The sequence below is a fragment of the Asterias amurensis genome, chromosome 14 (genome assembly GCF_032118995.1).
Source record: "Asterias amurensis chromosome 14, ASM3211899v1".
Lineage (NCBI taxonomy): Eukaryota > Metazoa > Echinodermata > Asteroidea > Forcipulatida > Asteriidae > Asterias > Asterias amurensis.
Genome location: NC_092661.1, coordinates 11943322 through 11962161, shown reverse-complemented (window position 1 = coordinate 11962161; position 18840 = coordinate 11943322). Strand labels below are relative to the sequence as shown.

At 39.5% G+C, this 18840-nt stretch overlaps 3 protein-coding genes across 6 annotated transcripts in view; 2 read left to right on the top strand and 1 right to left on the bottom strand.

Moving 5' to 3' along the window:
* LOC139946749 (protein MMS22-like) overlaps window positions 1-4884 on the top strand; it is a 51824-nt gene extending 46940 nt beyond the window's left edge. Inside the window, exons 29-34 of the mRNA XM_071944419.1 lie at window positions 196-261; window positions 934-980; window positions 1484-1627; window positions 2630-2764; window positions 3615-3806; window positions 4747-4884. Of these exons, the coding sequence (XP_071800520.1) occupies window positions 196-261; window positions 934-980; window positions 1484-1627; window positions 2630-2764; window positions 3615-3806; window positions 4747-4840 (678 nt within the window). The 3' untranslated portion in view covers window positions 4841-4884. The remainder of the gene's footprint in view (window positions 1-195; window positions 262-933; window positions 981-1483; window positions 1628-2629; window positions 2765-3614; window positions 3807-4746) is intronic.
* A 16-nt stretch (window positions 4885-4900) lies between these two features.
* LOC139946751 (citramalyl-CoA lyase, mitochondrial-like) overlaps window positions 4901-18840 on the bottom strand; it is a 41001-nt gene continuing 27061 nt past the window's right edge. Inside the window, exons 1-8 of one of the 4 annotated variants that reach the window (XM_071944422.1) lie at window positions 12435-13238; window positions 10561-10834; window positions 9643-9834; window positions 8729-8924; window positions 8110-8223; window positions 7026-7079; window positions 6714-6838; window positions 4908-6564 (exon numbers count right to left, since the gene is read on the bottom strand). In XM_071944422.1, coding sequence (XP_071800523.1) covers window positions 6466-6564; window positions 6714-6838; window positions 7026-7079; window positions 8110-8223; window positions 8729-8924; window positions 9643-9834; window positions 10561-10834; window positions 12435-12448 — 1068 coding nt within the window. In that variant the 5' untranslated portion in view covers window positions 12449-13238 and the 3' untranslated portion in view covers window positions 4908-6465. Of the gene's footprint in view, window positions 6839-7025; window positions 7080-8109; window positions 8224-8728; window positions 8925-9642; window positions 9835-10560; window positions 10835-12434; window positions 13244-18840 lie in introns of those variants that run through there. The other 3 variants (XM_071944423.1, XM_071944421.1, XM_071944420.1) reach the window with 3 other exon arrangements.
* The window catches only part of LOC139946748 (centrosomal protein of 162 kDa-like), a 44320-nt gene continuing 41092 nt past the window's right edge, over window positions 15613-18840 (top strand). Inside the window, exons 1-5 of the mRNA XM_071944418.1 lie at window positions 15613-15657; window positions 17264-17405; window positions 17683-17857; window positions 18498-18589; window positions 18736-18802. Of these exons, the coding sequence (XP_071800519.1) occupies window positions 17337-17405; window positions 17683-17857; window positions 18498-18589; window positions 18736-18802 (403 nt within the window). The 5' untranslated portion in view covers window positions 15613-15657; window positions 17264-17336. The remainder of the gene's footprint in view (window positions 15658-17263; window positions 17406-17682; window positions 17858-18497; window positions 18590-18735; window positions 18803-18840) is intronic.

Sequence of the window (18840 nt, the reverse complement as noted above, 5' to 3'; positions counted from 1 at the left end):
TGTTCCTACCCTTTTACACGTCTCCATTAATATCATGCTTACAAACTAGAGCCAATGTCTGTTTCTGTTATATGACTGGGTGCTGGACCACATCAATATCTGCTGGTATAGAGTCCAGTTTTAGTCCTATATTACATGGCTTTTAAAATCAGTTGTACATATACGTGATGTATCTTAAATTTTTATTAATTACAGCAGAAAGCTTCTTCGTTAATGGCCGGTCCATCCTCGGCAGTCTCAACGGCAAATCACCCTATTATGGTAATGTCAACTCTTTACTTCTCAGAATCCCAAGCAAAGATGTTTTTATATTTATTTTGTTTATTTTGTTTGTTCATGTTGAATTTGCACAAGTACAGGAAGATCATCTGAATTTAATTTATGGATTTTCCTTTGACAAAATCTTGCTTTTTGAAACACTTTCTGTTAAATCTCTGTTAAACAAGTTAAAACAAAAATACATGCATCACTCTTAATATTCACAAAGATAAAAACCCCTTCACAAATATCAATGCCTTAGCCCTTAAAGCCAGTGGACACTTTCGATAAACAGTGTTGTCCAAGGCCCACACTTGGTGTATCACAACTTATATATAAAATAACAAACCTGTGAAAATTTAGGCTCAATCGGTCATCGGAGTCAGGAGAAAATAACGGGAAAACCCACCCTTGTTTCCGCATGTTTCACCGTGTCATGACATGTGTTTAAAATAAATCCGTAATTCTCGTTATCGAGCATTGATATTGTTTTAATGTTTTCTCAAAAAGCAAAGCATTTCATTGAATAATATTTCAGGAGAAGTCATTTACCATTACCTTCTGTAAACCCTGTAAGTTATTTGTAAATCTGTGAACTTTTATATATTTTTCTGTTCCGAAAGTGTATAATGGCTTTAACACAGGGTACTTTTTTGTTCCTCCATGTACCCACAGGTATCATTGCATAAATCTTGCTCCAGGCAGCTCCATCCACAAATCAGGTATCAACAGATTTTACTTGTTCATGTCAATTCATTCAAATCTTCTACTTCTTCTAATACTACTACTACTACTTCTCTATACTACTAATAATACTATAAACTCTTGAATTCACCGCTTGCACGCACGTCACACGCTGCAACTGTGCCACGCTCACCATTTTTGGTGGTCAATAAGGTTACGTGTAAACGCTGTCTCGCCTAAAATGCGCACTTCACTGAATAACGTACGTTGACATTGACCACCAAAATTGCGAATCCAAGATTATTCTGATGATGACGTCAGGGTGAATAGGGTCAACAGCTCAATACCAAAGAGTGATCATTGCGCTTCAAACATTGTTACCCCTGGGGCGGATTTCACAAAGAGTTGTACCCTGCTTCTGCCTTTTCTTCAACACTGGCAGATGCTCTGATCTAGCCGTAGCTGTAGCCGAGGTTGCCGTTTTGGACACGACTTTACTCTGAAACCATTCCTAATTCACTGCCTTCGCTTTTCTGTGCAGTATGCTGAGAGGCTTAGTACTGAAGGTAATACGGCAGCACTATCTTGCCTACCACGGCCAGCAGCCTCCTAGTCATTTACCTTACACCATGGCCTTCCTACAAGAACTCATCAGACGTACTTACAATCCACAGCAGGTCGTCAGGTAAGCTCTATTAATTTTTTTTTTTTTTACCCATACACCTATGTGTGTTAGCACTGTATACTCAGTACTTTCCCGAGTCCTGTGAAAAAATATCACAGGCATATTACTCGGGTGGGATTCGAACCCACAACCCTTGCAATTCTAGAGCAGTGTCTTACCAACTAGACTACAGACATTGCCCGGTAGCTAGAGGCAGTTCGAATCCTATGTTTTGGCAACGTGTACCGCAACGATATAATAGATGTTAAATTTGCATTGGGGATAAAGAATATTAAAAAAAGATTTTTTACCCATACACCGATGTGTTAGCACTGTATACTCAGTACTTTCCCCGAGTCCTGTGAAAAAATATCACAGACATATTACTCAGGTGGGATTCGAACCCAAACTTAACATCTATTATATGTAAGCTCTAAATGTTCCATGGCTGTTGATGTTGGTTCCATGGCTCCCTAATGTTGGTTCCATGGCTGTTAACGTTAGCTGTAGTGGTTAGGGTCAAGTACAGGTATAGTGTGTCAGGGCTGTATGCTTCGCTTTTGAAAGGGCAAGGGCACCAAGGCGTTTTCTTCTTGGTATAGGGCACCCTATGATGAAATTTGTACTGGAGCATTTCAAGGGCACCAGGGGACACGGAGGCAATCGCCTTCGTTGCCTCCATGAAGTATCAGGCCTGGACTGTAGACTGCTATCGCTTTTTTTGTGCCAGTGTTTTTGCCCTTACTGGAGTGCAATTATCAAACACATCAAGTGTTAGTTGCCATGTTTACCATAGATGTCAACAAAGTTTTTTGATTAATTTGTTTTAATAGAGAGACACAATATGGAGACTGAAAAACACGAGGGCTAGGTACCTCAGTTGGTAGAGTGGCAGCACTTAAATCTGGAGGGCGCAGGTTTCAATCCTGCTTTGGTCAATATTTCTTTGTTCAACATAAAATGGTGTTTCCACTGTATCCTCGGAAATTCTAACATCGTCTGTTGGTGCTGTTTTTTTTATAGAGATGCTGTGGTGTTACTAGCCACAGTACTAGAGTATCTTCTTCTTTGTGATGTGGCATCCGTCAAGAAAACCATGTCGTCTCTACTAGCCGCCATGATGGATGCATGCAAGAAGGATACACCTCCTAATTTACAGTGAGTATCGCTAGCTTATCAACAAGGCTTCCTCTGGTTATCTTTTTGGCTGACCTAATTTAATAATAATAATAACAGGCTCTCATACAGCACTTTATTTTTTATTTTTTAAAAATTTTTTTATGCAAGTCGCCTGACACACAAGGCCTGAAGGACACTTCAAGGTGTGGGCTACAATTATTTTTTTTCCAGAGGCCGTTGCCACCTACTCCTAGGGCTGAAACAGGGTTACCCCTTCACAGTCCATACGGATGTAGGCTTGGGTATCATCAATTCGAAGCCTGGCCGGTAGAGCAGAAAGCACTACCTCCCCAATTTTATGTAGCAAGTGTCGCGACCGGGATCCGAACCCACACCCTGCTGATCAAACACCAGTGCTTGAATCCGGTGCTCTTAACCGCTCGGCCATGACACGGCCGAGGAATGTTTCAAAGCGCTCATTATTTTGTCTCTGCAAGGTAATAAGGAGCTACTTTTCAAGACCTATTCCTTTATAGCACCATTGGTTTACAAGATGCAGTATGCTGTCAATCAGACTAGAAACCTTGGGCGAACCCCATGTGTTCTAACTGCAACAATTTAATAGATGTGATGGTTTCACCTGTAATTTTAACTTTTTAGTGTAAAGAGTAATTTTTCAGATCCTTTAGTTGTTTGTAGTATTGGTTTCATTTAATATACGTGTAGGTAACAGCTGGTCTAGCCTAATTTTATAATTATTTATTTTGGGATTTAATTGGGGAATTTAGGCCTATAAGTTTTTGTTTTCTCAAAATGCTTTTCATTTTGCTGTTAAGCGCTTTGAGGAATGCCAATTCTGTTTTATTATTATTATTTTCGCACCAAACAGGTCCGAGCTGTTGAGCATCCTTCGGAGCTTCCTCTCCCGGCATCTCAGGATTCATCAAGCCTCAACTCTACACAGCCTGGAGACAGTGGCTGTGCTTCATCCGCAGCTTGTTACAGCATTCATCGGTGACTGTTCGAAGCTAGTTTTAGAGTGTGAGCACTGGAGAGGGGTCGGAACTGACAAGACTCTCAGGTGAATATCCCCTATCACTATACTAAGCTTGGGCGATATCGATTTATTTTATTCACGATATATCGCCGACAATATATCGCGATATTAGATATAATCGCGATTAATTAAATTTGATATCATCAGTCTTCAAACTCCCAGTGAAAGTTGTAGGAGAGACAGTCATAGCATAAGAGAGGTGTTCTAATGACCTATTCTTCTGGTTTTACTCCTAACCTATGGGGTGCAAGATGTCTCAGCTAGGAAATACATCACGATATTGCGATACTTGATCGAATCGCGATATATCAATATTTCGATTAAAACCAAATCGTTCCGATATCGAAATCGTTTCCAAACTAATATCGCGATATTCGATAATATCGTGGTATTGCCCAAGTTTACACTATACCTCATACATGTACATGTATTCGTGACGAAAGAGTCGAGTTCTCATTGGTCCATTCAACATCATATCTGATTGTGTTTGTTTGTTTTGCTGTCCTATTACTGTACATAACAACTTTCCTTTTTAAAGCCATTATACACTTTTGGTAAACAGTATTGTCCAAGTCCCACACTTCGTGTATCACAACTTATATATAAAATAACAAACCTGTGAAAATTTAGGCTCAATTGGTCATCGGAGTCGGGAGAAAATAACGGGAAAACCCACTCTTGTTTCCGCACATTTCGCCGTGTCATGACATGTGTTTAAAATAAATCCGTAATTCTCGCTATTATATTGTTTTAATGTTTTCTCAAAAAGTAAAGCATTTCATGGAATAGTCTTTCACCATTACCTTCTGTAAACCCTGTAAATTATTTGTAAATCTGTGAACTTTTTTTTTTTTTCTGTACCAAAAGTGTATAATGGCTTTAAAAAGAGGCAATTTGGCCAGTCCCAGAGACCTTTTTCTAGCGAGATGCGACAGTAACAATCCTGATTATCTTTTGTATCCAGGCAAGCATACTGCAGTGTATTAAGTCATCTTGGAGCCGAGGGTCAAGCGGTCATCACAAGAATCCAAAATGGAGACACTCTTCTACCTAGCTGATCCAAGGCACTCGGACTCAAATGAAAAAGCAGATTTGTATAATTTTATGTTTAATAAATCGTAAATTTACATCAGGGATATAAACAGTATTACAAGGATTGGTGTTAAGCACTGTATACTCGGTACTTTTTCCGAGTCCTGTGAAAATGAAATACTTTCTTGTTTTACTTTCACATCATGGGACATACCCCATAACTTAGCCAGGGATGTGTACAACTTTTTGTATGAGGAGATTAAATACCATACTTTACTGCGAGGCTCCATGAACAAATTCAGATTAGTATTCCACTCATTTTCTAATAGATAGAGTCCTTTAAGGTTAAAATGCCAGTGCTTGATACCCTTCAAGTGTCAACATCCAAAATCAGACAATGATGTCACATTCACAAAATTCGTGTACTGACATGTTTTAAGTTCACTCCAGAATTTTGATTACATTTAATCAAAATGTAATTTGGAATGGATTGGCAGCATATTGCGCCATAGCACCTTGTAAACCATTACATAGTGCTTAAGGATTAGGTCTTATATCTCAAAAATTCGCCCCACTCCTTGCAGTAATAATTACCTGGCGCTTTGTATCCTTTGGCAAAAGGCGCGTTATAAATACGGTTATTATTATTATTATTTTTAATGTACAAACCCATAGGACTCTTATCTTTTGAAAAAATGAGTGCCGCATAAAACTTAAATTTACCCTCGAGCCCCCTTTTGAAATAAATTGCAGTGAGTCACAGTTTACAGACACCCCACCCCCCCAAGGTTTGTGTTCAAGCATGGTTCCAAGGTTTGTGGCCAAGCATGGTTCTAGGGTTTGTGTCCAGTCCGGTTCCAAGGTTTGCGTCCAATTATAGTTCCAAAGTTTGAGTTCAAGCGTGGTTCCAGGGTTTGCGTCAAAGTATGGTTCCATCGATTGTGTCTAAGCACGATTCCAAGGTTCGTGTCCAAGCATGCCTCTAACATTTGTGTCCAAGATTGGTTCTAGGGTTTGTGTCCAACACGGTTCCAAGGTTCGTGTCCAAGCATGCCTCTAACATTTGTGTCCAAGATTGGTTCTAGGGTTTGTGTCCAACACGGTTCCAAGGTTCGTGTCCAAGCACGCCTCTAACATTTGTGTCCAAGATTGGTTCTAGGGTTTGTGTCCAACACGGTTCCAAGGTTCGTGTCCAAGCATGCCTCTAACATTTGTGTCCAAGATTGGTTCTAGGGTTTGTGTCCAACACGGTTCCAAGGTTCGTGTCCAAGCATGCCTCTAACATTTGTGTCCAAGATTGGTTCTAGGGTTTGTGTCCAACACGGTTCCAAGGTTCGTGTCCAAGCATGCCTCTAACATTTGTGTCCAAGATTGGTTCTAGGGTTTGTGTCCAACACGGTTCCAAGGTTTGTGTCCAAGCATGCCTCTAACATTTGTGTCCAAGATTGGTTCTAGGGTTTGTGTCCAACACGGTTCCAAGGTTCGTGTCCAAGCATGCCTCTAACATTTGTGTCCAAGATTGGTTCTAGGGTTTGTGTCCAACACGGTTCCAAGGGTTCAAAGCATGGTTCCAATGTTTACCTTCAAGATTGGTTCCAACATCAGCTTCCATTTTGGTTCTAAGACTTGATAGTTCTGTCACAGAGCTCCTTCACGATTTCTCTGCTGTCATTGTAGCCATTCTCAAAATGTTTCTCGCTTGCAGGACAAGAGGCATATCAATCATGCTATCACGAAATGTAAACGCTCCCTATGAGGGGGGAAAACAAAAATAAAAAATAAAAAAATAAAATCTGGAAGATTTGACAAATATCTGATGATTTTGAATCTTTTAGCTGAAGATAAATGTAATTTGGAAACCCTACACAAAAAAGTGGGATTGTCCTTGTGTATACGTACCTTCCCAGAATGTTGATGGTCCTCAAAAGCTTCTATGAGAGCTTTGGCCCATTCCATTTTTTCTGGGGAGGGGCTGAATGCTTTCTGTACAACTGGAATTTGAGTCGGGTGAATAACTTGCTTTCCTGTAAACGTCAAAAGAAAAAGCTTTAAAATATTGTCAATACACGTAGAACAGTAGTACATGATCATGCTGCAACCATTTTTGTAGAAAAGACATGTCTTTTATTGAGGATTACAATAAACATGCCTGCATTATTACTCAATACAATTGTTTTGTAACAATTCAATTAGACTGGCTTCAAGTCTCACCTGTAAATCCCATACGGGCACCTTCTAATGACTGCTTCTCCAGTGACTCTAAATCTGAACAAATAAAAGTCGAAAAAGTTATTTTCAATTTCCACTCAAAGAGGAAATTTCAAAGTTATTGCGATTTATTCTTGTTGCAGGTATACATCCAATATAGAACATAATACACTAAATCATTGGTAAATACTCTGAAAATGAGTTGCCATAAAAAATGACAAGGTAAAAGCACTGCAGTTGTTAGTAGTGTAAACTATTTATTTTTGAGGAAGGACTCCCTTAAAGGCAGTGGACACTATTGGTAATTACCCAAAATAATTATCAGCATAAAACCTTACTTGGTAACGAGTAATGGGGAGAGGTTGATAGTATAAACCATTGTGAGAAACGGCTCCCCCTGAAGTGACGTACTTTTCAAGAAAGAAGTAATTTTCCACGGATTTGATTTCGTGACCTCAATTTCAGAATTTGAGGTCTCGAAATCAAGCATCTAAAAGCACACAACTTCTCGTGACAAGGGTGCTTTTTCTTTCATAGTTATCTCGCATCTCCGACGACCAATCAAGCTCAAATTTTCACAGGTTTGTTGTTTTATGCATACGTATGTTGATATACACTAAGTGAGAAGACAGGTCTTTGACAATTACCAATAGTGTCCACTGTCTTTAAAGAAGTAATATAAACATTTTTCACCCAAAAACATTTAAACAATTGTTTGTAATTCGTCAGGCATTCCAATCCTAGTTCAAACATGTTTGGTTTGGAATGGCATAGGAGAGGAGAATATTGAAATATTAAGGTCATCTGTATGCAAGTTGCCCTAAGGGAGTACAGGACCAAATGTCATAGAGCTGCTTTTAAGCATTTCATAGAGCTAATTATAAGGACATAAAAGGTACCTACGTAAGCACCACCAAATAATGCTTACCAGAATAAGATTATCAGCCAAAACACCATGACACATGTGCCATTGGTGGCTGGTAACCTGCTCATATCTACTAAGCAGGAATTTGTTAAGCAGGAATTTGTTAAGTAATATTTTCTGCTTTAAGCAGCACTATGAAACTAGTCCCAGGTTTTAATGTACCTTTAAAGTCAATATGAACTAAATCGATGGCTTGAAGGCGATATGCTTTAGCAATGGTGATGACTTTCTGTCGAGCATACAATAATTCAGTTGCTTCTGGTGTTCTGGTTGCACCTAAACAAGATTCAAGATATATAAATGTACACAAGTTAATCATATACCTGTTTTTAAAACTTCTTCTGCATAATTCAGGCATGCCATTTTTTCTGCTCTGATTGTAGGCTTGCAAAAGACGTTCAGGCATTTAGTTTTCAAATATGAGTTTTGTGAAGAAAAAAACTAATCTGGAAAAATATTTTGTAAAAAAAAAGGGGCTTCAAGTTAGAAATTTAAGCATGTCACGTATTCTACTGCCTATTCCCCACACAAGGTCAAATCATTTTGAAACCTGTTTTGTTTTCAACAAGCTTTTAATTAAATTGGAAAGCAATATTTTCTGTTTCATTAGCTCTATGGAAATTGAGCCCCATATTAGGCTCAGAAAAAAAAAATTATACTTGCATTAGTTTAAAATCACCAAAAACAATGCCATACTTTACCTTCCTCCAAGAGGAAGGTAAAGAAACAACTTTTACAAGCACCTTAAAAACTTCTCCTTTGGGAGACAAAATCATCTTACCTATGTCTGCACAAAAGTCATCCGACCCAAACACCACCCCTTCTAACGTGAATGGAGCAGTCTGTGATAACCTCTGACCCTCTTCGCATATATTAGCAAGTCGCAGTAGACCCATAGCACTCTCCACGAAAATGACAAGTTTCAAAGGGTTTGGTGGTGGTTTTGTGGCAAAGTTGTGTTGAAGCTTCTCTGTCAGCTAGAATTTAATTGAAAGACTATTCAAGATCTACATGTGTACATGTACATGTAAGTTACTAGACCTAGACATCAACATCTCCACACCTGGAAATCACAATTTTTTTTCTATGGAAATTGAGCCCCATATTGGGCCCAGAGCACTTTACAGTGTTAAAGACAGTGGACACTATTGGTAATTGTCAAAGACCAGTCTTCTCATTTGGTGTATCTCAACATATACATAAAATAACAAACCAGTGAAAATTTGAGCTCAATCGGTCATCGAAGTTGCGAGATAATAATGAAAGAAAAAAACACCCTTGCCACACGAAGTTGTGTGCTTTTAGATAGTTGATTTCAAGACCTCAAGTTCTAAACTTGAGGTCTCGAAATCAAATTCGTGGGAAATTACTTCTTTCTCGAAAACTATGGCACTTCAGAGGGAGCCATTTCTCACAATGTTTTATACCATCAACCTCTCCCCATTACTCGTCATCAAGAAAGGTTTTACGCTAATAATTATTTTGAGTAATTACCAATAGTGTCCACTGCCTTTAAAGCACAAACAAAGCTAAGCAAAAGTAAATTCTGCTTACCAGAACAAGGTTATACAGCCAAACTACCATGTCACATGTACTTTTTGTGACGTATCCTGCTAATTGTTGCTTAGCAGGAAATTGTTAAGCAGATTTGCTTAGCAGAAAATTGTTGGGCTCTGGAGAGAATAATTGACGTACCCATTGTATATGTTGAACCGATTCCACCTTGGGTAACATCAAGGTGTCTGGTAGCCTCTCTGCCTTCAATATTTCATCCAAGTCCTCCCCAGCGAGACCACTGTCTACAGCGTTGATACGGACTGCTATGTCTCCCACGGTCGGTAGATGTAATGAATCTAGTGTTTTTCGGATTGTCTGCCTGGCAACATCCTGTGGGTGAAACAATTAAGTTGCCTGCGAATTTGTTCGACTCAAAAGTTTTGACTTTGTATTATTTTATTGCAGTGACATGCTTAGTCAGATCAAGAGATCTTGTAAACTTTCTACTTTTCCATCACTGTCAATATTAAAAAGAACAAATCTAAAGACAATCCACACAAACATACATATCTCAAAGAGTCAACAACAAAATTGATATTTATTTGAAAAAAAAAAAATAACTAGATAGTAGAGTGCCAGCACATTGATCTGGATTCCTTAGGTTCAAATTAAATCCAACTCAAGTCATTTTTCTTTGTGCAACTCAAATTTAAGTCTTTCAATAACTGTCAGAAACAAATTGCTCAGACAAATTGTACTTTAATTGAACTTTTATCATAACAGGGATGTTAGTTCTCTGTTTGAAAAAAAAACTGTTTTTTTCTTCTCAACATTTAGCAACGAATTAAAACAAAACAATGATGATAAAACCATTTTGAATGCCACAGATTGCAAAGTTGTGCTTTTCACACCAAAGATGTGTAAGCAAGCTTCGCGCTCACAGTTCAGTTTTTTTGTAACAGCCTATCACATCCCGTATAAGAAGACACTATTAATTGGGGTTTTTGTTTGTTTGGAGGAGTTTTAAGATCTTGTTTTGTAATGGGTGGGGGTCGAGGGGGAGACAAGGGAGGGAGGGGCATGATAATTGAGATGGACTGTCAAAGTCTCACATACTTTCCTATTACCCGCTACACCATCTTCACAATCCATTACCGCACAGTCGACTGTCAACCCAGCCAGCTTAGCTAGCTTGCGCTCATCACTACCTGGTACATACAGTACCGCCCTCCGAGGTGTGAAACTCCGCCCCTCCTCTCCATTTGTAGCCTGACCCCCCATGAAGCCTCGGATGACCAGGGAGCGAGTGGTGTTGAACCTCGGACCGGGAGCCTGCCGGGTGCAGAGTCTTAAGAAGCTGTTAAGCATTTGGACTGCTGTAGTTAGTGGCCTAATAACAAATGGAGATATTATTTCAATCACACACAGCATCAATCAAGGTTGAGTATCATGGGGTGGATTTCACAAAGAGTTTACTAGTCTTATCTCGAGTTAAGACGAGTTACTTGTCCTTGCTTAGGACTAGCCTCAAGTTTTTAATATTTCCTAGGACTTGTCCTAAACTCTTTGTGAAAATGACCCCTGGACTGCTGGACACGTTTGGTAATTGTCAATGACCAGGGCCCAATTTTATAATGCTTTTATGCAGAAAAGACTGCTTGACAAATATCTTTGCTAAGCAAGAATTGAGTTGGGGCACCAGTCACAACAATGAAAACTTAAAATTTTGGCCGGTAACCTGTGTTTCTGTTAAGCACTACTTTTCTGTGCTTAGTATCATGCCAGATTTGACCTTGCTTGGCTTTACATCCTTGCATGTAGAAATCAAGCCATGCATGAATGAAACCACTGGGTTCGTGAGGTACCAACAGCCGATTGTACGAAATGCTAGGATTAATCCTATCTCGACTTAGGATGGGTTAACCCGTCCTAACTAGGACATAGAAGAATAATCCTAAGTTTGGAAGAGTTTGGTAAAAATCGACAGCAGTGCCTGTCTTCATCTATGCAGCTAAAGAATGGAGTCACTGATTATGAATAGCCACACTAGTGATACATTGTATATGTGGCTTTAGAAATTAGAAATGCAAATGTTGAAATGGACAATCCCCTTTATGAATGAACACTTCCAATAGGTAAGAAAGTTGAATTTGTTGTAAAAAACTAACAAGATAAGATAAATTTTGTTTTAGTAATCCAGGGGTCGATTTCACAAAGAGTTAGGAACTTAGGACTAGTCCTAGGAGATACAAATTGCATGGATAGTCCTAAGTTAGGACGAGTAACTGGTCCTAACTCGAGATAAGACTAGTCCTAACTCTTTGTGAAATCGACCCCAGGTTGTTTGTAGCTTTTTATATTTAAGGTGTTCAATAAAATAATAAAATATATATTTTCCATCAATCATTGATCATATCTGGGACTACTCCTAGAACTATTTCGGTTTCGTCCGGCTATCGTCTCCCGTAACGGGAGACGATAGCCGGACGAAACCGAAATAGTTCTAGGAGTAATCTGGGACTGGGTTATTCAGGATTTCAAGAACACTGCCAGCGATCAATCAATGAGTCAACTAATAAGTAACATGAATAAAGAACATTCAAGACTAAGACTAAGAGATGTTAAACTTGCATCGGGGTAAATGGTAAAGAATCGGTGTATGGGTTAAAACCAAAAAGTATATATCAAGAACTATTCTGCAGTTCGTGTTTAACCATGGATGTTTAATTATGTGTGTCTGTATCTGTCGAATACTGCAACAAACTCCTTATCATACTATGAGGAGTTTGTTGCAGTAGGAGTGACGTTTGTACAAAAAAGTGCATGCCATGTGTTGTGTGTGCGTAGTGAAAACACTCGCAAATCGGGAGTGACTGAGTGATAAAATCAGAATAATAATTATTGAGTAATTTTTAAAGAACAAAATATTGTCAAACAGCTTTAGCAGCCATCTAAGAATAAAGATCAACCACACAGTGTCCGTAACTTACAATTTGCTGATCATAGTCTACAAGTCTAGAATATAACGGGTGATTATGCACGTACCCAACATCTATACTATTAAAAGCGTAACCTGCGCCATCTTGGATTGAAAATTAGAAGGTCCAGTGGTATGGCATCCTTGTGGAATCCAACACGGTTGTTTGTGTGGAATTCAATACGTTTGTGTGGTTTCAGACGTCGGGTTGCAAGTCTGCAAAACCCGGATCCAAACTCGCACTTACAAGTCATGTGATTGGAGGAAGTTTGGGCGGCGACCGTGCGTCAACCACTGGTCGATGTTGTTACCAGACTTCCTAGAAATCTTTCTGACAGGTGACTCATTGGACAGTGTTTCGCAGATGGTGCTCCGGATTGGTTCATTCATTGCCCCTTGACCGCCCACCCGCCATTCGATCCGCCCTTTTTGGTCAGGTTACTTTCGTGTTGTACTAAGCATGGTTCTCCGGATTGGTTCATTCATTGTCGCGCAGGGTCGAAAGGGTCGAAGAGGCTGGGTGCCAGGACAAACCCGAAACAATCTCACGAATTTGACCGAATTTGCATTGAATGGATGAAGTACCGTAGATTGATGTTTCGCAGGCGACCATGTGTCAACCACTGGTCGACGTTGTTATCAGACTTCCTAGAAATCCTTCTGCGGGTGACTCATTTGTTGAAAAGATTAAATGGATAATATTTATAAAAAAGCATTCACTTCCAAACGGCGTGAGAATTATCATGATGAACAAGGTTGGGATCAAACGGAAGCTTAATAATTTGGAAACATTGGGTAGGGCCGGCTATAGGTTGGAAGGTGTCTAAGGGAACTTTACAATTAATAACATTTTGGGGTTGGAGGGGGGGGGGGGCCTTACACAAAGAGCCATTCTGGTCAGTGTATTGTGAGTGGTGTGTTGTCTGGTTTGAGACAGGCCACCTGTTGCTTGGTGAAGAAGGTCGCCGTGGGACCACTTTAGATTGACAGTGGGTGGCGACCTTGGACCTTTTGCCAGTAAACTCAAATGGGTACATGAATTACGTTTTAGAATACGGTCTGTTCATGGAGGTATAATGTTGCAGTTTCAGAGTTTAACCATGGAGGTAGAATTGTGAAACCATTCCTTACTCTATGGTGAAACTTATACACGTACGTCAAAGGCATGTTTTGAAGCTGTAAAAAAAGAACTTTGCTTTGCATTTGGTCAAAGTTGTTAAGCAAAACGACATTAAGTTTCCTTTTGAATAAGTCCATTCACAAAATTGGTTAGAGCAGTGTGTCGGTCAGGTCTCAGAATGTACATTTTGCCAAATCCATTTTGAAGCCTAATTTAGCCATCGGCCCGTCGGGTTGGTTACTCATGGAGATAATATTAACAAAAGAGACCTCGTGCGGCTGAATGGGGTACATTTTTAGGAGTTTGTCTATTGACCCAAACTGGACGTAACAAACCTTAAACATGACTTGACATGCTTTCTGAAAGTGAAATAAGTTAGAGAAAATGGAGTGGGGACGAGTTTATCGTTTTTATTTAGTTTGTACGATATTCGGTTCCAGAGATATGGGATGTATGGAGGTTTGTTCCTAGAGCAGCGTGAACATGAACGCGGTCAGAAATTGTGTCGTTTGTCGTTCAAATTTCGCGAGATGCAATAAGCCCAAAGTGACAATAAAAAAATAGAAAAAAACCAGACCTCCCAAGTCTCACGCATTAGGAGTGAGACTCACGCATTTGGGCTCTGTCTCACGCTCACACGCACATCAACCATTATCGGGGCGAGATCGGGGAAAAAAATTAACGACATTTTTTGTACAAAATTTGTACAAACAGAGCGCAAATATGCAGATTGCGCACGCTTTTGCTCATCCAGTAGGTTCAGCTCAAATTCGGCAGAGCGCAAAACGCTTATTGCGCACAAGTTTGTTCCGATTCTTTTAGCAAATTCGTTGAAATGCGCTCCACTAGCGAAGACACAACAGGCAGAAGAAGTGAGCGATTGATTTTGGACATCATTTTTAGTCTATTTTTTTCAAGTTTGGAAGGATATAATCTGACACAATCGAACCTCCACATTAACCATCAACATCTCCTGTGTACCTCAAGTGAGTTTTAATTATTCTGAGGAGGTTTTTGATGCATTTTGAAACACCTTTTGTCCACATTCACATTGTTTTATTTATTGATAAAAAAAAAAAGTTGGGCGGCGATTTAAAAAGGCCTTCTTAAACTGGCAATTTTTTTTCCGGGGGGATGGGGGTTGAGCTTTGAAAAATCTCACACATAGCTGGCCTCTGGACTTGGCATCTCTGCCTGCAAAACACTTTTTTGACGTTCACGTTAAGTGCTCCCGTTATACATGCAGCCTATTGACCAGAAAGTTTACAAGACCAATTCAGATGAGAATAAACTAAAAAGAGGCCTACGCTCTTACCGCCCCCGCCCCCCCCCCCCCGAAAAAAAAGAAAAAAAAACAGTAGATAAATTAGATTTGTGGCACACAGCATGTTCCAAAAACTCGCTTTACTTATAGTGCTGTAGCAACGCTATGTATCGTGGGACGTAGAAATGTCATTTTTGACGAAATTTTTAAAAAGGAAATCAAGCATTATGAATGTATATTGAGTGTGTGGAGAAAGTTTTGGTAGTGTAGTACAAAAGAAACTTTAGTTATTGCTGGCTAACGGTCAGTTTCACCTATCAACGCTGATTTGAAAAACGTGTAACGTTAGGGAGGCCCAACTTATTAGACCCCTATAAGGCTCACGGGGGAGCCTTATAGTTTCTAGATGCATAAGGTACGTGACACGAGGTGGGTACAGCCACTGCAAGTAGTGGTGGACGTGCGAAATAGCTTCATTTTGGGTTAGAATTATGACGCCATGCATAAATATTGAGAGAGGCGTATAACACCCTCACCCACATTTCGAAATATTTGTGTAAAGGATTTTTATATCCTAGCGGGGTGCCGCGCGAAGCGCGGCATCCCGCTAGTGTAAATTAACTCCATTCTGCAACAGTGCAATGTTTATTTCCCACACTATTTATACGGCTGTTTGATAAGTGCTGGTTTGTATTTATAAAACAGCCGTTGTACCGTAATGACGATTTTGCTTTATAGCGCCCTCTTGTGGAAGCCAGTCAACTTGTTCACCATCTTAAACTAGAGAGGGCGCTAGTTACTGTCAAAATTATGTTTACATTCTTGATTGACCTTTCATTCGATCATCTAGCGGTAAGTTTAATTTGCTTTTTTGCTTGCTTTTTGCTATAAGTATTTTGTTGATTGCAATTACTACAGCTTTCAGAGATCGTGGTGGTACTATGAAAGAGTAAGATTCCAATGATCAGAGCTTAAAATTTGAAATTGTAACTGGAGTTTCGAGTGAACTTTTAATTGGTCCATTTTCCGGACATACAGTGCGGGCCGTGTCTGTATCAGTATAATTATGGATTTTTGGCACAAAGCTGCATGTGAGAGTAGTGTGGACTTGTCTTGGAGGTGGTGGGGGGGGGGGGGGGTTGGACTCATCTTAAAAGGTCTATGTAACTTTTGTAGGACAAAATACACAATGTCCACAGATTTACACTAAACTTAAACAGTTTGAAGATAGTAGAAAGCTCCCCTGAAAATACTACGACTTCGTGCTGAGGTGCTGTAGTTTTTGGGAAATGAGTATTATTTTAATAATTTACAAACGGATTTTCATGACATTGTTTTACTCATTTCTCAAAAACTACAGCACCTCAGTAAGTAAGATTTGAAGGGAAGCTTTCCACTATCATTATCTTCAAACCCTGTAAGTTTAATGTAAATCTATGGACATTTTGAACAAGTACCCAAATCCTTTAATAATAAATTACTTCAAAATAAAATTTAAGCTACCAGGTACTTCTTCAACCTGAAATGAAAGTGAAACTGAAAGTGAAAATACTTATTTTCTTGCTTCTTAAGACTTAAGTTCTTGGTTGGTTTGGAAATGGAAATAGCAACTTTACAAAACTATGAAGCATCATTCAAAGTTTGCCTAGCCTAAAGTGTAACAATATCCCTTCTAGGGAAAATGACTAGGCTAAAAATAATTTCTATTTGTTGACATAGAAAGTTTGAAAGGAGCTGCAGGATTTCTACTTCTATAAGAAACTATAAGGCTCCCCTGTGAGCCTAATAGGGGTCTCATATTTAGGGCCTTTTTAACGCTATACGTTTTTCAAATCAGCGTTGATGGGTGAAAGTTTTACAACCGTTAGCCAGCAAGAACTGAAGTTTCCTGTGTACTGTACACCTAAAGCTTTCCCCAACCTACTCAATATATATTAATGCATAATGCTTGCATTTCCTTTTTGTTGAGTGAAATTAAAAAACATTGTCAAAAATACCATTTTCTACCCCGGTACTCACTGTTGTTTTTCTCCTTCTTGTTTGGGGGGATCGTGGCTGCGACCTCCTGGTTAACACCATGTCGCTCTACCAGCAACTGAACTACAAAGGAGAAGTCGGGCTACTATCTAATTAGCCTTATATAACAAAAATCAGTGAGAGGCAATGCACATTATGTGCTGATGGGTTGACCAGGGGCATTCAAAGCAATTGCCTACATGTAGGTTAGCTTCCTGAATTATCAGGCCTGGTTCATTTCACGATAGTTTCTAGTCCTATCTATCTTTCAAAATTTCATCAGTATGGCACGTAAGTAATAAATCTGCACATTTATTCTCCTTTTGTGATACCCGTGGGATAAATACTTGAGGTTGAGTGACTTAATATTCTTGTAACCGTGCCTTAAAGATACAACTTCCCATACTTTACAGCTAACTTTTTTTCCATCTGCATAATTTAGTTCTAGACTGCCCAAACAACAATTCTGCACTACCTACTTGAAGTAACAAAGTGAAGTGTGACGTTGACTTCAGATGATGGCAAAAGCTACCAAGTTCTCCCAACGGCAAATGGATGACGAGTTTGAACAGTTTTTGAAGGAGGTATGTAAGGGCACCAAGGCATTTTCTCTCCTTATTTTTTATTTATTTTGTATATTGGTTATGCAAGTTGACCCCAAAGTACTCAAGCTTACTCACACTCAAATACCATTTTAAAGGTACTTGTACTCATAACTCAAAGTCCATACTCATATAAAAGCAAACAAAACATAATCGAAACGATTATGAAAATTGTTTTTATATAGTCTAAAACAGTCAATGCAAAATTCTTTGAACTTCTACCCCACACTCAAGCTGCTTTTGTTTGCTTTGCTTGCAGTCTTTTTCAGACGACTCAGTAGACTCAGACAGACTCAATAAGTATTTTGCCAAGACCAAGCAGGAGGAGCAGCGGAAGAAGAAGGAATCTCAGCCATGGTGGATGCAGGACAACGAGGCTGATGAAGATGAAGATGCCTCCAAGAGGGAGAAGGCCAAGGGAAAACCAGCAGCAGGTAGGCAGGAGGATCCATCTAAACCAGGAATACTGTTCCTTTCCCAAGATTGATCTACTTTCATTACTCAGTTAGCAGACAAATCATGTTTGACTCTGGCATGCAATTTCTTAGCATTGGGGCAATGTGCAGGGACTTGGATGCAATTGCCCTTGTTGCATCTGAAGTATCAGCACCAAAGCAATGCCAAGGGGCATATAAAGGCAACTGCCCGAGTGTCTTCGTTAAGCATCGGCACCATGGAAGCAATTGCCCCTGTTGCCTCTATGCTCAGGAGCATGAAGGCAATTGCTCCATTGCCTCTGGTTAGTATCAACACCAAGGCAATGTCCAGGGGCATGGAGGCAATCACATCTGATGCCTCTGTCAAGAACTAGCACCAAGGCAATGCCCAGGAACATGGAGGCAACTGCCCCATTATACCTCTCTGAAGCATACTGAAGCAATGTCCAGGGGCATGGAGGCAATTGCCCTTGTTTACTCTGTGCAGTATCAATACCAAGGCATTGCCCAAGGGCATAGCAGCAATTGCCCCATTACCTCTAGGCCTGGTTGATAGTACATTTAGGTTGTTTTTCTTTGACCATGGGAATTCCTGCAAAACCATTCAATCATAATAATTCAAATATTCCTCCAACAGAAAACAAATGGCTGAAGCCCAAGAAGCAATCAACTCCACTCAAAGACAATGATGAAAAGACGGAAAAGGCTCAAAAAGCATCTTCACAAAAGGTGAGAATGTTTGAATATTGTTTGTCTTAATTCTTGTTTAAAATTTTAAAAACCAAAATGTAAATGTTGTCTATTCATTCATGATAATTACATGTAACTGCATTTAGTGTAATTTGGTTTTTGTTTTGTTGATTTCTAAACCCTAGGTCCAAGGCATCCACTCCAGTATGAACAAGAAGAAGGTGGACATGAGCAAAGACAGCTTGGAAGACTGTAAGTTGATTCCTCTAGATTAGTTATCTTTTTTGCCC